General features: G+C 45.5%; 1 protein-coding gene across 15 annotated transcripts in view; it reads right to left on the reverse strand.

Moving 5' to 3' along the window:
* The window catches only part of LOC144946487 (ankyrin-2-like), a 253800-nt gene that overhangs the window by 150064 nt on the left and 84015 nt on the right, over window positions 1-19721 (reverse strand). The window contains exon 1 of one of the 15 annotated variants that reach the window (XM_078875409.1): window positions 9165-9302. The exons of the other annotated variants lie outside the window; for them this stretch is intronic. Within the exon in view, the coding sequence (XP_078731535.1) occupies window positions 9165-9167 (3 nt within the window). The 5' untranslated portion in view covers window positions 9168-9302. Of the gene's footprint in view, window positions 1-9164; window positions 9303-19721 lie in introns of those variants that run through there. 15 annotated transcript variants of the gene reach the window in all.

Raw genomic sequence — 19721 nt, forward strand, 5'->3', positions numbered from 1 at the left:
GGTCGTCATGCCAACTGGTCTGCACAGTCGAGCCATATAATATTCATACAAATACAGTGATAATGACGCTACAATAGTATTATTCGCCCCAATGCCGCCACACGCATGAGCTTTCTCCAAAAATTTTGGCACCCAATTTCAGCGACGTGTCGCTAATCACAATCACATTCCCACCCAGTACGCAAATAGATGTACGGTGCTATCCTTCAGTACAAAATCACTCAACACATTCGTCAATAACACTGTGGCCTTCAAATAAAACTATATAATTGGCGACGTTTCATGGCAATGGCCTTTCTTCGTAAAACAGCATCACCAAATAATGAGTTTAACTCGACAGTGCAGCACAGATTATGAAAATGCCTTGCGTCCTCAGCACAAGAGGAGGAGGCCTCTTACCCACTAAATATGCAACGTTGGCCCAGCATTCGTATGTAACTGGAACCGTTGGCCCAGCATTCGCATGTAACTGGATCCGTTGGCCCAGCGTTCGCATGTAGCAGGAACCGTTGGCCCAACGTTCGCATGTAGCTGGAACCGTTGGCCCAACGTTTGCATGTAGCTGGAACCGTTGGCCCAACGTTCGCATGTAGCAGGAACCGTTGGCCCAACGTTCGCATGTAGCAGGAACCGTTGGCCCAACGTTCGCATGTAGCAGGAACCGTTGGCCCAACGTTTGCATGTAGCAGGAACCGTTGGCCCAACGTTCGCATGTAGCAGGAACCGTTGGCCCAACGTTCGCATGTAGCTGGAACCGTTGGCCCAACGTTTGCATGTAGCTGGAACCGTTGGCCCAACGTTCGCATGTAGCAGGAACCGTTGGCCCAACGTTCGCATGTAGCAGGAACCGTTGGCCCAACGTTCGCATGTAGCTGGAACCGTTGGCCCAACGTTTGCATGTAGCTGGAACCGTTGGCCCAACGTTCGCATGTAGCTGGAACCGTTGGCCCAACGTTTGCATGTAGCTGGAACCGTTGGCCCAACGTTCACATGTAGCTGGAACCGTTGGCCCAACGTTTGCATGTAGCTGGAACCGTTGGCCCAACGTTCGCATGTAGCTGGAACCGTTGGCCCAACGTTCGCATGTAGCAGGAACCGTTGGCCCAACGTTCGCATGTAGCTGGAACCGTTGGCCCAACGTTCGCATGTAGCAGGAACCGTTGGCCCAATGTTCGCATGTAGCTGGAACCGTTGGCCCAACGTTCGCATGTAGCAGGAACCGTTGGCCCAACGTTCGCATGTAGCAGGAACCGTTGGCCCAACGTTCGCATGTAGCTGGAACCGTTGGCCCAACGTTTGCATGTAGCTGGAACCGTTGGCCCAGCATTCGCATGTAACTGGAACCGTTGGCCCAGCATTCGCATGTAACTGGATCCGTTGGCCCAACGTTCGCATGTAGCAGGAACCGTTGGCCCAACGTTCGCATGTAGCTGGAACCGTTGGCCCAACGTTTGCATGTAGCTGGAACCGTTGGCCCAACGTTCGCATGTAGCTGGAACCGTTGGCCCAACGTTTGCATGTAGCTGGAACCGTTGGCCCAACGTTCACATGTAGCTGGAACCGTTGGCCCAACGTTTGCATGTAGCAGGAACCGTTGGTCCAACATTTGCATGTAGCAGGAACCGTTGGCCCAACGTTCACATGCAGCTGGAACCGTTGGTCCAACATTTGCATGTAGCAGGAACCGTTGGCCCAACATTCACATGTAGCAGGAACCGTTGGTCCAACATTTGCATGTAGCTGGAACCGTTGGCCCAACGTTCGCATGTAGCTGGAACCGTTGGCCCAACGTTCGCATGTAGCTGGAACCGTTGGTCCAACGTTCGCATGTAGCTGGAACCGTTGGTCCTACGTTCGCATGTAGCAGGAACTGTTGGCCCAACGTTCGCATGTAGCAGGAACCGTTGGCCCAACGTTCGCATGTAGCAGGAACCGTTGGCCCAACGTTCGCATGTAGCAGGAACAGTTGGCCCAACGTTCGCATGTAGCTGGAACCGTTGGCCCAACGTTGAAATGTAGCTGGAACCGTTGGCCCAACGTTCTCATGTAGCAGGAACTGTTGGCCCAACGTTCGCATGTAGCAGGAACTGTTGGCCCAACGTTCGCATGTAGCAGGAACCGTTGGCCCAATGTTCACATGTAGCTGGAACCGTTGGTCCAACGTTCACATGTAGCTGGAACCGTTGGTCCAACGTTCGCATGTAGCTGGAACCGTTGGTCCAACGTTCACATGTAGCAGGAACCGTTGGCCCAATGTTCACATGTAGCTGGAACCGTTGGTCCAACGTTCATATGTAGCTGGAACCGTTGGCCCAACGTTCGCATGTAGCAGGAACTGTTGGCCCAACGTTCGCATGTAGCTGGAACTGTTGGCCCAACGTTCACATGTAAATGGAACCGTTGGTCCAACGTTCGCATGTAGCAGGAACCGTTGGTCCAACGTTCGCATGTAGCTGGAACCGTTGGTCCAACGTTCACATGTAAATGGAACCGTTGGTCCAACGTTCGCATGTAGCAGGAACCGTTGGTCCAACGTTCGCATGTAGCTGGAACCGTTGGTCCAACGTTCACATGTAGCTGGAACCGTTGGTCCAACGTTCGCATGTAGCAGGAACCGTTGGCCCAAAGTTCGCATGTAGCAGGAACCGTTGGTCCAACGTTCGCATGTAGCAGGAACCGTTGGTCCAACGTTCGCATGTAGCAGGAACCGTTGGTCCAACGTTCGCATGTAGCTGGAACCGTTGGTCCAACGTTCGCATGTAGCTGGAACCGTTGGTCCAACGTTCGCATGTAGCAGGAACCGTTGGCCCAACGTTCGCATGTAGCAGGAACCGTTCGCCCAACATTCACATGTAGCAGGAACCGTTGGCCCAACGTTGGCCCAACGTTCCGTGTTTACTAGGTAGGAGCCAGTAATAAACCTCCCAGCACATGTCTCGTCATGCCCAAAGCCTTTCTGTGTCGCTCGAATACCGTACATTACAATTGCAACCTTGATTTGTTCATTTGCTTATTTATTACGAGTGGCAGTGGGGAGTGGATTTATTTCCAATTGGGTTCTTAGTTGCATTGAAATGCCAAACTAAAATAAATCATTACTGTAATATTGCATTTAAAAAATATTTATTTTTCAAATTAAGTACTTTTTAACGCAATTATTTTGTAATATATTTCGAAAATGATATATATGGGAAGGATGGACTTAGTTCGATGCCCCTCCAATGGCTAGCATCGGTGGTGGGTGATAACTGAACGGGTCCTGGGACCTGACCAACTCACAGTGGCGAGTACAGTGAAGTATGGTCCAAACAACCCACTGGGGAAGCCTCGTCTGGCAGTGGATTGATGATACATTATTATTAATTTATGTTCTATGTAATTACATTTTTGGTGATACTGCGTTGGCAGAAGATGCACAAGCACACAAAAAAACTCATACATTTTCTTGGTTCTTTCGGTAAAGTCACGTAGAAGGGAAATAATAAAATAATAAAATATTCAACATAATAAATTAATTTATCACGACGTTTCGGCCACAATGCAAGCAGCCGTCCTCAGGTGAAGAACATGGCTATTGGAAAGACAGCGTCCCAATGAACACCACCAAGCTTGGCAGCGTATATTTAAGCTGGGTTAGAGGAGGAGAGAGCCTTGACAAAGTTTCAGAATCTCCCTCTCTGGCTTCTCTATGCGCGGAAAAGAAGAGCCATTGCCCGAAACGTCGCTATTGTATTCTATTTCTGAAGGCATTGTTATTAACGAAGGTGTTGTTTCTTTGGACGTCGTCAAATGTTCATGTGACCCCTGCAGCCACTAGAGGCGCTACAACACACTCGAATGTAAAACAAAACTAAAACTATTAAGAGGGGATAATTATGATAGCATCATTAAATACGCTTTGACGTGATACACGGGAGTAAACCACTATTATAACTAAAACGGAACATCATTCAGCACGAAAATTATCACAACAGTGACGATATCAGTATGAATCATTGCCATCAGCTTATTATAATCGTCATGACATAATCATTCTAGTGGCATCACTGTCATTCCGCATGAGAGAGATAACGAATCTCGATGGGCACTCACCTTGATAAATAAAGGACGTTCTGAGTAATGGATTGATTTATGTGAACAACACAGCAGCCTGAATAAGTAGGGGTGGATACTGTTCAAGATAAGGGGCACGCTTGCAGTAAGACCTACAAATCATGACCATTACGACTGCAATAAAAAAGACAATCCCTCCGGAATTTACTGCACTTAAAAAATGAATATATCCGTATAGCGGGGATTTACAATTCGCTCGTAAACGTGGTAAAACGTCATATGGATTGCGATGTTTTCCTTTCGTTGGCATGCGTAAGCCATGGTGGCTGAACTGAACAGAGGGGGACATGTTTCTGCTCAAAGGTAAACGCCCTCCCAGTCAATCTGGAGGATAAGTGCTTCATATTCACTAATTGCTGGAGAATGTTTATGACAACAGCAAACATTAGAACTTCGCAAACGCCGTGGCAGTAGGAATGCCAAAACTGATAACAGCGCAGAGTTGACAGTAATCTGGCTTGATGAGGCATAGCATCAGCTTACCGGATAACCTATCTTTACGCAACAGTAAAAAAAACATCCGTGTTTGTAAACTGCAGATCGAGTTCGTATTTTGATGCTGTTATAAGATCAGATTGTGTTGTACACCAAGGAAATAACTGTGTCATGTTTTCAATGAAATACGATTCGGTTTAAATTACTGAAACTGCCCCCCCCCCTGACTCCTGTCTATTATACACGAGAGATGTTTACTCTTACTAAACTATGCAATGTCCTTTACTTAACAAAATTACAGTCCAATGAAAGTGTTTATCCCTTTCGCAAAGCAGCCGCTGTAGCCTGGAAACACTCATAGTGCATTAGCCATGCAACGAATCATACACCCCGCCACCCCCACACTACGCCAGCAATTCGTCTGTCACAAATTGGCATCCCGGATTTGATTTTAGAATCAATTTCTTGTCTAGTTTTTACAAACTCATTTGTATTGTTTCTTGTCTTCTCTGCATCGTTTGTGCACTATTTTTGTTTCCTCCATTAGCCTAGATGTGACGTTAAAATGCGAATTTTACCATTACCTACATTTAATGAATAAGACGGAACAAACAAGTTGGAACGTGAAAGAGAGAATACAAACGAGATGGTACCAGCGAGACAAAAACCCCATCAATTCTTGAATGAATTCATGGCTGAATTCTAACAACTGATTGCATTGCACGGTAGGTAAATCAACCCATGCCCGGTATTTCATGTTCAGTATTTAGCACACCTGCAGTGCTAATTTTCCAAGTGAAAACATTACTTGGTGACCAAACCAACTGAGCCATTGACCCCAATCAAACCGACTCAAGTGTCACAAGAGCACCGACCACTCAGCCACCCAGGGCAGGATGCGGATATAAAGTGGTGTGTCTTGGGCAGGAATAGGGACGGCCTGGAAAACAAGTCACAGGGACGTGAGGATGGAGGATGGGAAACGCAAGGGGCAAGATCTCACCCCGAGCATCGCTGGGTTTGAAGTTGGAGAAAAGTTGGAGGGTGCCTTGCCAATGAGCTCAAGGGCCATGCAAAGGGCAGCATAGGGAAGGGGGCTCTTGAAAACAAAAATCCTGCTTCAAGGGGACTTCATGTCGCCGAGTTGACTTACGTCATTCCCAGGGCTCTGTCCTGCGCAACTGATACGGCTATTGACATTGCATTTAAGAAACAAAGTTCATGAACGTTCAGTAACGCCGATTAACCTTTTCACTAAGTTACTGTAACATATAATACATTCTGACGTTGAATTAACCGAGTGAGTGATGTAAATTGTGGAGATGTTCGAGAGGGACTACGGAAGTGAAATGTGTCTAGTCTAAGCGCATACTTTAGAAATTTGGAAAAAAAATCGTAATTGAATATGGGTTTCCAGATATCATGGTCCAGAGTTTGGTTTTAATCATAGGGCAGGCTTCAACTTAAGGTTCTACGTTGCTTTAATTGTCACACAAAATACTTAGCAATGTACAGTACCCATCATTAGTGAACCAAGTCATTCTCCTTTCTTGGAGTGTGACACCAAGGTTAATAAAACGTGGATAAAGCCATGTAGATATAACTTTAAAGTTATCAGTGTCGGGGCGGGTTCATTTACATTGGAGATCTGACTTAAACCTAACTTCAAGTGGTATGTATGGGGGTTCATAGTCAAACTCTCCCTCCAAGCAAACTATTTTCGGTTTTGTCTTAAATTTTATAACATTACTGCCTTTATGATTTCCGATGCACGTTTGCACATGATCTCTTTAGAGGTATAACTATTCACAACACTTCTCCACCGAGGTGGTTTGATTAATTGCTGAGCATCAAGATCTCAATTTGATATCAGGATTTCTGTGGAAAATATTGTAGCCACTCATGCAGTGGTGTCCATCAATTAAGACCTCTCGGACCCAGGACCCATCCCACCAAACTTACTAAACCCTATTCTTGGTTCTTTCGGTAAAGTCACGTAGAAGGGAAATTATCAAATAATAATACAATATTTAACAATATTGCTTTATTATTATTTCCCTTCTACGTGACTTTACCGAAAGAATCAAGAATATGCATCCCTGCAGCCAAGAAAGCTTTAAATCGAAATTTACTAAACCCTGTTACACAAAGGCCACAATACGCAGGGGAAACGCATGTCCATCAGGGTGCTAATACGCCATTTTCTTATTGTAGTGTTCATTTGCTACATATGAGCATGTTTTGTTGGCAGTGTTTCGCCGACATTCCCTATGCACATTCAATAATTCTCCTGCACGGTATCCATGTCGCAGCCTTATGCCTCCCACACCTCGCTGAAAGGGCTACAGAGGTGTGAGCGACGGGTCCAGAACCTCTGTACTCGTGGTTGCAAGGGGTCACGTGAACTTATTTCATGCATCAAACACCGATTGGTAGCATTGTTTACTGGTTGTTCTGTCTCATTCGCCATTCTCTTTCCCCCATTATCCGATGCGCGACATCGTCACGCGATTTGCGGACGTCGTGCAAACGCAATTGTCCCTTGTGCGTGTGATCCAATGCGTGTAACGCGAGCGTAGGAATCGAAGTTCATCGACTAATTGACGGCTTCGTCGTACGCCTCCATTAATAATGAAACCGTGCACCGTGGAGCCCGGATGTGGGTGGTATGAGCGCAGTGGAGATTGATAATGTCAGCTCTGACACTAATGACCTCCGCTGTCTCTGGGGGTGTCGGCCGAGCAGCGGCAGAATGGAGGAGGGTCACGCAGAAGCCTTGGGCTCCGTCTCATTTGCAGGAGCAACAAAAGGAGAGAACGGTGAGTAAATACGAAACACAACAAAATTTAAATGTACAAAGCTGCGACTGAATGCCATGCTTCTGTTCAAATCGTGGGAACGTGCACATGTAGAGAGAGAGAGTTTGAACAAGTTTTTTTTTTACAACAGGGAATGATGGGCGGAATTTTAGGGGCCAGAGAGAGTAAATTGAGGTGAGGTGATGGGGAGAAGCCCAGATGAAATTGGACAGAGGCTGGGGCCTGGGCTGTTATTCTCACTGCCGATAACAATAGGTGCCATTTAAAACCAGGCCACTGATCCTATGTGGTAATAAAATAAATGTATATTTTTTAAAACATTCACTATTATGGAAGTGTGTGTGTGTGCTCCGAGCTAGTATAGCATAACCATTTGAGCTAAAATATATTGCGGGCTACATTATTCCGAATTAAGACAATGCCATGCTGTGGACACAATTTATATATTCTATATCAATACCTGTGTGTTACTGCTACTAAAGCAGCAACAGTTTGATTACAGTACAGTATATATAGATTTTACACACGCGGACGCGCAGATTTACTGAATTCGGGGTGCATTTTCAGTCGAGATTCTCTGGTTGGCAACCTGCATATATTGGCGCACCCGGCACACCACATCTTGTAAACCTCTCGCTATGACTGACTGCGTCTGCAACTCGTCACGTTTTCGACCCAGAGAATAATCCGTGACAAATTAAGCCCGCGACTAGAGCTTCACTCTGAAGCCTCTGCTATCTCTCCCCCCAGCGCCATCGTTCCGTGTTCACCAACATTTTCTCACTGAAATATAAATCACGGTTCGCGATGGACCAAACGCAATCAGTGGACACTGCCAACCATGGGAAAACCACAGGCCACGAACAGATGTGTGGGTGCTACTTTAAACCAATTCTACCGCAACCTGTGAATGCTGCTATAGACACTGGCCATTGGCTCAGCTCTTTTAAGGAAGAGCCTCTGTATTTAAGGTTACGTAAGAAGGATTGTATAGAGAAAGAGAGAATGTGTGGGGGGGCAAGGGGCAGGGGAGCAGTGGTGTAGAATGTTAGGCATGGGTTCTGTTGCAAGAAATTATACGGGGGGCCCTATCCAATTCTTCCCCCCCCCCATTTCTCTGGCTCATTTAAGCCAGCGCAGTTGCACCGCCTACACACCCGACAGCCAGGCCACTTTGAGCCAACAGAGGTACCAGACAAATGAGAGGCGGGAGGGAACGGGGGGTGGGGTAGAGTGAAGGAGGAATTCAGAGTAGGGAGCGATAGCGATGGAAGCATTTATGGAAATGACGGCAAAGGAAGATAGCCGTGACAGCTTTGTTCAACTCAAGCCAGCGAGCCACTAACTCAATGGCCACCTTGTCAGGCAGCCACATAGCCATCAACCTAATTAGCTAACGAGCTTACTGTTATTCCCAGACGACTCAGCCGCCTCACCCAGCACCAAAACCCACATGGGGCAACGCAGTGCAGATTGCAGAATAAGGAAAACAACCACGTATTAAATTACTCCGATTATTAACAACGGAAAAGGGATGAAGATATCAACGAACGGCGAACAAATCAGTCCACAACAACAACGCCATCCACCATCACAACATTAGTCAACAATTCAGCACTTGCAGGTGAACCAACAACTCACGTAGCATGCCACCTGTCAAACAAACCCCCCTCTGTTGTGTGGAAGTAAACAGCCTGGGAGGAGGGAGTCACGCTCACACGCCACCAAGCCTCTCCCTCATTGTACCCTCCTCGCCTTCTCTAAAGCCCTCGCACGTACTCACACACAACAACTCACCATGCCGTCTGTCAAGTGCAGGGCATTGCTGGCGGGACCAAGACACCAAAGCTTGCTGTACCTTTGGGCGAATGCACGGAGCACACGCCGGCAAGTGAGTTCGAGCGTGTGTGTGTGTATGTGTGTGTGGACGAGAGAGAGAGCAAAGCGATTGAGCTTAGCAGAGAGAGAGAGAGGCGAGAGAGAGAGAGAGAGCGACTCCCTCTCGACAGATCGATCTTGCACTTTACCCGGAGCACGCAGGACGGGCAGGGCACACTCATGGGGGGGGGGGGGCTGTCGCTAGCAAAGCTCCGCCCACTTTGTACCACCCGCGCCATCGGATTGGCCGACGAGCATGTCAATCAAATCCGGAGGTGGGGGGATGGAACCGCCCCCTTTTATTTTTGCTTCTCACAATCACCCACCCACCCACCACACACCCACAAACACACGTACAAAGACAAAGCTCACACCCCCCCACCATATAGTCTATAGAGAGATTGGGGCAAGTGTCGTGTTGTTAGTGAGCACCTATGAAGACACTGGTCCGTGCACCTCACCATCACCCAACCAGCCTGACATCAACATATCTCTACCACTCACACACTCCCAAACACACACACACACAAAGACCCCCCCCCCCCTATTCCCATCCCTGTATAGCCATGCTGTTAGCGAGCCCCCTATTAAACAAGCAGGCACGGAGCATCAAGGAGTGTTGTGGTCAGTACCACACCCGGTCACCTTCGTCCAGTGCTGATGTTCACGAATTGCAACGGGTTCTCATTTAAGGTCAATGTAAAGGGGTGACCTAACAGACTGTTGGGGCAAGTGCTGTAAGCGAGCACCTATGAAGGCCGGCACGGTACACGAGAGGGTGGGTGGCCAGCACCACGCCCGACCGCCTTTGTCTCCCCAGTGGCGATGTTTGCACACCGCACCAGGTACTCATTTGAGGTTGAGTCGACCTAGGGGAGGCCCAGGTACCGGTTCAAATAATCGTCACTGATGTTGGCTGTGAGCAGGAATCGAACCCGGGTCGCCGGGTTCATAGCGCAGCGCGCTAACCGCTGCACGACCGCTCCCCATAACACACACACAGTGACACACACACAAGCACACACACAAGCACACGCACACACACAAGCACACGCACACGCACACGCACAAGCACACACGCACAAGCACACACGCACAAGCACACACGCACAAGCACACACGCACAAGCACACACGCACAAGCACACACGCACAAGCACACACGCACAAGCACACACGCACAAGCACACACGCACAAGCACACACGCACAAGCACACACGCACAAGCACACACGCACAAGCACACACACACACCCTCACCAACCCACTCCCATTTGTACAAAAAACAATTTGGTGTGAATCTAAATTGGCTGGATGCAATGTTAAGAGCATGGCTGTTACCGGCCCTAATGGCGTGGTGTGGTTATTTATTGTTGTTATCGATATGGCCAGCAACAAAAATGTATGCAAGTGTTTTTTTTTCTATAAAATACATACATTACGATTCCGAACCTTGCTGCTGAGACTTGAATAAAAGGTAAACTGGTCAAACATTGTCTTGTTCAAACCAATTCCAACCACGAAACACCAGAGAGAATGCGTTTGCTGAAGGAAGTAAAACGGTAAGATGTGTGCTTCCTCTATCTGTGTACACAAACGTATGCATTTTGTTCAATTAGCAAAACTAAGTTATTGCGGTAATTATGACCCGTAATCATTTTCAGTGCCGATTTCATACATGTCCATGGAAACACACTGATAAACAGATTTTCCATTTCGTCACACATACGCCAGATACATTTTCTGTTAGCGAGCACCTATTAAGTCCTGCACAGCACACAGGCACTGCGTTGGCAGGGCACATCAAGGAGTGATTCTAGATTTGAAGCTTTCGTGACTGCAAGGATTCATACTCTTAGGTTTTTTCGGTAAAGTCACGTAGGTAAAAATAAATAATAATAAATAATACAAATTATAGAAATAATAATAGAAATATAATAATAAATCACGACGTTTCGGAGGCAACACAAGTCTCCGTCATCAGTAAATTTTAGCTGTGATGGTCCCACCTGATGACGGAGACTTGTGTTACCTCCGAAACGTCGTGATTTATTTTTTTATTTCTATTATTTTTATTATTTTTTATTTTTTATTTCTTTTTACCTAAATGACTTTACCGAAAAAACCTAAGAGTAGATCAAGGAGTGGTTTGTTCACTCCTTGATGCGTCGTGCCCGCTTGATAAAGGTGACCGGGCATATTTGGTCACCTTTATTTAAGGCCAAGTTAACCGAGGGAAGGCCCAGGCCAGCTTCAAATACAGGATGGCAAATAAATTGTCACAATTCAGGAGAGGATTATGTTTGTATATAACTGTGCTAAATGTAGCGGCCTCTAGTAGCTGGAAGGGTCACAAGTAACCATAACATACAGCAAATATGATTTTAAATAACACCTATACTTACATTTAATATTCAATTAATCGATGCGTTGTGAGACCCGTCATGGTTAGGAATCAACCATGGGTCACTGGGCTCATCGCACGGAGCAAAGCAGCCGTGCGTTGGCTCAGTCTTCTACAAACCCGATTCTTGAGTTCGATTCCTGGCCATGGCTAACGTGTATGCATGTATGTTGAACTTCTTTCGCACTGTACGTAGCCAACAGTGGTGAGTGAAACCCGCATTGACCAACGCGGTGAAATAATCAAAGCAACCTCCATGACCGATACGACTTGGGGAGGCCTTCATCCAGCAGTGAAAGATGTTCATTATGTAACTCGGTACACGGCTCCTCACACAACGTGCTAAGATTTCGATTTAAAGCTTTCGTGACTGCAGGGATTCATCTTCTTGGTTCTTTCGGTAAAGTCACGTAGAAGGGAAATAATAAAATAATAAAAGTAAAACATAATAAAAAAATGTTTTTAAAATAATAAAAATAAAACATAATAACATAATTAATTTATTATGTGTTATTTGTGTTATTTTATTATTTCCCTTCTACGTGACTTTACCGAAAGAACCAAGAAGATGAACGTGCTAAGAAACCACGTTTTGTGAGTTTGTAGAAATGGGTAAAAACGACCCTTCCAATACACACGCGCGCAAAGATGTCATTGTTTGAATGGGAATGTCTGTGCGTGTGTACGTGCGTGCGTGCGTCAAAGATTCACCCCTTTCGCCTGAGCATACTTGTGTGAGTGTGTTTAATCTCTTTCACCACACGGTGACGCTGCTCTCCTTCGGTCTACAATCCATCCCCTTAGGTTAAGTCTCCAAAAACGCATTGCCCAAATTATGCAATTGATACATCCTCTCGTCCCCAACCACCCACGGAACGATGCACACGCACACACGCAAGCACACACACACACAGATAGATACGTAGGTTGTGTGTTTTTTTTGTTCGGAAACATGTGTGCTTGTTGGCCACTTAATGGTAGATGCACGACCTGGGGTGCTACTGTATATACAGGAAAACCCAGTTTGAGCCACAGCCTGGGTGAGCAGTTCAGCGAGCCACGGGCAATGCACATTTTTTTCTTTCGACCTCAGCATCGCTATCCAGAAATTCAGTTTTTTTTCCCTTCACCAAACAACGAACATCAATGAGACATACCAACACGTCAAAGATATTTGGCCAATCTTCCCCTGATCACCTCTGCTGTGGCAGTCATTATTGATCGTTTTGATGATGGCCGGTGATTGTTATCCATTCGAGGATGGAATACATTCGTGGAGATGGAGCAATAATATATCAACTTACGTGCAGGAGTTCATCCAGCACTGCATTTCCCATGGCTAATGATGATGACACTTTTTAAATCCTTTATATTACGTTCACTTGCTTGCTTGCTTAGGACCGTGCAAATCTTTCGGTCGTTTTTTAACCCACTTCCCGTGATCCAATCGAGCTGACATTTTCCACACAGACTCGTTGTGCGTGACAATTAATGTTCGTGAAATTTTTTTTTCAAAATTGTACACTTTTTAGGACAAAAATATTATATTTAATTACCAATTGCTTAATGGTGCAATGGAATCATCTGACCCATAGGTGGCAGCCATCTCAAGCCAGAGGACGAGAGGACTCTAGCCGCCACGCATATGAAGGATTTATAGTGAAAAACTTTGTTTTTACGGGTTATACTTGTTTATATTGACACCTTTGCCTTGCATTTACTCAAGACTGCCACATGGAGTCTCAAGGCTCTTTTGGATTCGTTGTGCTGCAAATGGAGATGTTCGGCCAATTCCATTATAGTTGTGTGTTCTTGTGAATGTAAATGGTCTTTTGAGAAACACAAAATTGTGCTAAAAGGATCTCTCTTGATTGTGTCCAACCACAGACTATGGTTCCATTTCATGATTAGCATTTCTTATTTAAGTGCATGTCAATAAAAAATAATAACCGTCAAAGAGGTACATTATTATCAATCTATTTGAATGCAACGAAGACACAAAAATGCAATTCACTAATATTTCTGATGCGTGACATGCCTGTTGGAGAAACTAATTTTGTACAGACATTTTCCAATAATCGTACGTTTTTCGTAAGTAAAATGTCATTTTCCAATGAATCAGTAGGCTGTGTATATATACAATACTGTATTTTTTAAAAAACCTGTAGTAGACGGGGCAAAGACAAATTACTATTCAATGCACAGGGGAACGATAAGATGGATGACCAGATATCCAGACTACTATAAGGACCATAAAATATTAACGGATCTCTATGCTCACAGAAACATAAACACATTAGTAGATATGAAATATATATGTAACCGGCTGGGCGTGACTCCAGTAATGGTGCTAATAATATTCCAGACGAACTACAAAGTTGGAATTTGGCCCGGGTGGAGTTGAGTCCATGCGTATAGCTAGAAACGTTTCATTTAAAATATTGTAGCCCCACAAAATTTGGGGGCAGAACTTTTGACATTCATATATTTTTTTAACCCAGGCTGATGATGTATGTATGTTGAACTTCTTTCGCAGAAGGATAACGAACTAAACACAAAAAGCAGTTCTAAAGAAATTAGTTTTCAATTTAGAATAATTTGTAATTGGACAATTTTAAGAGTGTCAAATCCAAATATTACATTTTAAAATTAATAAGTTAAACATGTAATGTTGTGCCTTTTCAAGATTTGAAAGGGTGTGGGGATGTGTTAAATAATTACGGTTTCCAATCTAGCCCGATAAAAGGTATGCATTTGTAGATTTTTAATCACGTTGAATCAAGTTCTGTCGTCGGATTTTAAGATCTGAGAGTCATTTTATGATTTTGCACCCCCAGAACCGAAGGGAGAAGGGGGCACACAGGACCTGGCAGCTGTAGGCTTTCAATGCTGCAAAATCAAATGTGACACTTTTCTGACTCACCCCATTTTTGGATCCTTTTTTTTTAAAGAATATTAAACCTAAAGCCGATAGCAAACCAACGAAGCCCACTCCCAGCTGCCTATAGTGAAGGCATTACACAGACGGGAATCAATGTACATCATGCATACACTACAGGAAATCAGACAAATTAGTGGGGAATCATATGCCTTGTAAAAATTACGTCAGTTTCTCACTTCCCTATAGAATATGACGCTTTGAACTCGGCACCCTGAGTTTGATTCCTGGCCCCAGCTAACATCAATGGTGAGTGAACCTGCACTGCTTCCCCACCCAGCCCCCACACACTTTACCAACCCACACCGACAAGCGTGGTGAAGTATGGTCAAACGGGTCCCATGACCGGCACGGCGTGGAGGACGCTTTAACTATCAGTAGTGGATTGAGAAAGGGCTATAGATTATTTTCTAGATTTGAAGCTTTCGTGACTGCAAGGATTCATACTCTTAGGTTTTTTCGGTAAAGTCACGTAGGTAAAAAATAAATAATAAATAATAATAGAAATAATAATAATAGAAATAAAATAATAAATCTATAGATTAAAGTTGTTTCTTCAGCATAAACCATTCCCACTAATGATTACATGCGCGTCTCAACAGCAGTGTCTTTGCTTCTAGTGTAACACAATAAGGAGCTGTGACAAATACATGTTGTTGTTGTTGTTGTTACAAAAACTAGGTAAATTGTTCCGTTGTTACATCACGGCGTGGCTTTACATCAGAGGAATACTCCGTTGGCTCATCTATTTGTTTTCAATGGACTCTTTATTCTCTCCCCCCCACCCCACCCCTTTCTCCCCTCCATCAAACTGATGCTGCAAATGTGCCATCACACGTTATGGGATGAAGCCCGAGGCTCTGAACGCCCTCCTAGAGGTTTTTTTTTTCGCGAGGTAATTTCCTTCGCCTCTCGATCGACGACAAATGGGCGTTGAGGAGGCTGCCTGCCGTGTTGTAATGGCGAGATGACTCCCGCTGGAGGAGTTGTGATCCCCGCACATTCTATTAGCACGGTTGGCTACGTACGGTGCGAAAGAAGTGCAACACACAGAATCGCGTTGTTAAACACGACAAGGCAGGTACCACTCCGATAGTCAGTTTCATAAATCGATTACCGGTTCGGCAAGTCTCTCGGCTTAAATACACCACCCCCACCACCTCGCCGTTGTCCACCCATCATTATAATTGGGCCCACCGCAGCATGTTACATCGGGAGGTTGGGTTTTGTTGGCCAAAGTGTGCACACGGGTTACCGCCACTGAGTTTCAAAAAAAACCGCGGCATGCCACAGAAAAAAAAGATTATACCGCATCTCACAATACAAACACACCCCACCATGCAACTCTACCTCCGAGCCATTACATTTACATCAGCAGAGCACCATTGCAAGCCGATGCTAATGTGGCAAGGGCTTGTCATCTCTATGGAGCAGATATACCTTTACACATGTACACAAAGACAAAGATCCCCCGTCTAGCCTGAATAGACTATAGGGACAAGCGCTGCTAGTGAGCACCTATGATTAAGGCCGGCGAAGTACATGACGGGGTGTTGTGATCAACACCGTGCCCGGAAATCATTGTCTCCCTCATGCTATTGTTTAAACACCACATCAGGTACTCATACTGGTAGGAACCTCCTGGTTACACCAGCCCACAGGGGATTATTGTGTCCGTCGTGCAGGGAGGGGCTGGGTGGGGAGGGAAGGGCTGGGTGGGGAGGGGAGGGTGGGGAAGGTGGGGAGGGGCTGGGTGGGAGGGTGGAGCTGGGTGGGGGGTGGGAGGGGTGGGGCTGGGTGGGGAGGGGCTGGTCACCCCGTGGTGCCCTTATAAAACTCAACGTTTAACCTACTCACGCCGGCTTGTGCCCGCCCTCACAGTCGGCCATATTTGCGGAATACACCACGCCGCCGTTGACCCTGGCCATTGACCGAGCAACCCAACGTTCCTACCAGCTCCCTCCGCAGGAATGTGTAAGACGTAGTCGATCTATGCTATTCTCACTACCGGTTCAGATATTACTCTGCCACTGATGTCAACAATGTCCGGGGAATCGAACCCTGTGTGGTGCATCAACCACTGTGCCACCACTCCTTATGGCAAACCACAAACACCAAGCGAACATTCAGACACGAGACACGACCACACAAAAGACGAACACAGAGCCCTACTCTACCACACCCCATCAGCACCTGGCAGGAGGCAGTCACGCCACCCGCGTCCACTCTCAATGAAAGGCTCCACATAATCGTCTGTTGCAGGTTTTAAAAACGATTAAATTATAACTCTCTCGGTTGACATTTGAGTTTCACTCGACAGTGGGGATGGGTGCATTTATGTGGAATTTATTTCACACCGTACGTAGCCAGCCGTGCTAAGCCAAGGTGCGGGGGGAGGACACCAAACTAAAGACAAAAGCAGTTCTACAGAAATTAGATTTCAACCTAGATTTATTTAAAAGTGCATCGCTTCAGTGGCTTCCTAATATTGGATGGAACAGCGGTCCAGACGGCCGCAGAAGCGAACCTGAAAGCGCGTGACATGGTGACCGTCTGTGTTCGATGGTTAGCCAAACGCCAAAATAGAAGCAGCTTCTGCCCAGTAATGTAGCTGTCTAGTGTGCAGGCGGTGCAACTGCACCGGGGCTCGTGGGCGAGATGCGCCCAGCCAGGCGCAGCGCTCTGAAGAGGCGCGGTTAATTTTACTCGGCACCACGGTGGCGAGATGTTAACTCCCTCGCCTTGTATACAAGAGGTCGTGGGTCCGATCCCGTGTTCTCCCCGTGGTCGCGTGGATTTTTCTCCGAATATTCCGGTTTTTCCCTCCGCATTCAGAAACACGCGTGTAGAGTATTTGGCTGCTGTGAATTTCCACATGATAAGCCACTTCTAGATTTGAAGTTTTCGTGACTGCAAGGATCCATACTTTTTGGTTTTTTCGGTAAAGTCACGTAGGTAAAAAACATAATAAAACAAATTAAAATGAAAACAACTAAATTAAATCACGACGTTTCGGAAGTAACACAAGCCTCCATCTTCCGAAACGTCGTGATTTAGTTATTTTAATTTTAATTTATTTTATTATTATTATTTTTACCTACGTGACTTTACCGAAAAAAACTAAAAATACAAGCCACTTCGTTGAGCTATCATATGTGGCCAGGTCGCTTCAGAAAAAGAGCTATATGGGCCTTACTTAGTAAAATAAAAATAGTTATTATTGTAACTTGGGAGGTGGGGGGTGCTGGGGTCCATTTATTGAATTGCACAATGGCCTGTGCCAAACACGCCACACACCATTGTGGGGACCTTGAATGTAAAAGCACGTGCGTGTGTTTTAAACCATGATGATGATGTTTGTCAGATCCTACACCTCTGCCGCTTACGTTTTACTGTGATGGCCCTGAATCGAAGCGGCGACTGTCAACAGTTATTTAATATCAGTAGTTCGGGATATATGCACTCAGTGGCAAACTTAATTTGCTCTTATTTTGTTTAACTCGCAGTAGCGATACGCGATGCGCGCGAGAGAACTGATGGATTTTGTCTTTGCTTATTTTGCAACGTTTCAAGTGTCAACCGACACTGCACCGTATAAATTCCAACTGCGTTTGACGAATGGATGACGTTGCACCACTTTGTGATCATATTAAAACTCTTGCCATGGCTCCCGTCTCAGCCTCCACTCACGTGTATCCAACCACGTGGACATCTCTTGACTTCACCACCCGCCTTGTAGGACTGAGTATTTGAGCTGGAGTGAACCAATGATTATACCGATTCGATGTACTCGTGTCTGATATGGCTGTTGTTCACAATTGCACCGAATAAAAAAGTATCCAAGTGTTCAAAGACTATACGCTACAGCTCCACATTTACCACCACTGCCTCTGCACACAATCTCTATCCCCAGTTGTTTCACACTACCCAATAGCGCAACATCTGTACAACGACTGCCTTTTCACGAGCTCTACCCAGGTAATGTCTAACCCCACATCTCAAATGTACCCATCTCACTCTACAGCACAACTTCTAAAACGATCACCAGGAATGTATGTACTTGTGCAATTTATACGTCTATAATTTACGTATATTTATTTCTTTTTAGCGGCTTGTTTACCTTCCTATCTTGCTCTTATATTGCGTTTGTATTGCTTGTCACGAAGGAATCATCACCATGCCGTCTTAGTCCCCTGTTTGAAATGCATTCCATCGTCTCCGTCATCAGCTCAGAGTGGGATAAAGATCCGTTGTGGTGATTCATCTCTCAGAGCAATGTGTGGCTGAATTCCATAACAATCCCACTTATGTTCGGATGGATACCATCACTTATGACAGAGAGTCCCTTTTGCACTCCCGACTGAACTGTATACCAGCAGTGATATTTCCGCGCAAATCGCATAATACAATAAGTGCATTGATGTCAGGGGTGACATGGCCCTGTCGTTAAAAAACGGAGCAAAAGACACGAGGCCATCCATTTGTACATTTAATATTCATCTCGCAAGATGTAATCAGTCAAATCATTAAATTACACACCGCTCATGTAATTCCTGGCAGAAGGTCTTTTGAGACACGTTTCTTTGGCGAGGGACACCTGGGATGAAATTGTAGGGAACCGATTTTAATTGGATTATTCAATTGTATGGATGTTTTTTTTTCAAAGATATAAACACACATTGTGTAACACACAGAGTTGAATACAAACTCGATCAATCAGAATAGTAAAGGCAGGTAGGGAGCCAAAGGGTGGTTAAAGTATCCTACGATGTCTGATAAACTGGACGGACCAGCAATGAAGCAGTAATCAATTTATATTGATTAAAAAATCTGAGAGGTTTCTTAATTAAGAATGAATGAATCACATGGGAAGGATGGACAGAAGGGGTGAGAGCAGGAATGTTATGCCTTAAAAGTATGAGTGTTAGTGTTGTGTGGAGACCACGAAAGGGACAAGACGCTGCTTAGCGAACTGAGAAAGACTGGGAACTGGGGTTAGAGCAGCTGGAGATGTCAGAATTCAGAATCTTTATTGATATTTTATATGGGAGGAATCCGATGAACTATAAAGCTCTTTTGCACAGATGCCCTGTCAGGTCAGCGAGTTACATCATGTGAAGCGAATGCTGCAACAA

This window comes from Lampetra fluviatilis, chromosome 41, assembly GCF_964198595.1.
Source record: "Lampetra fluviatilis chromosome 41, kcLamFluv1.1, whole genome shotgun sequence".
Lineage (NCBI taxonomy): Eukaryota > Metazoa > Chordata > Hyperoartia > Petromyzontiformes > Petromyzontidae > Lampetra > Lampetra fluviatilis.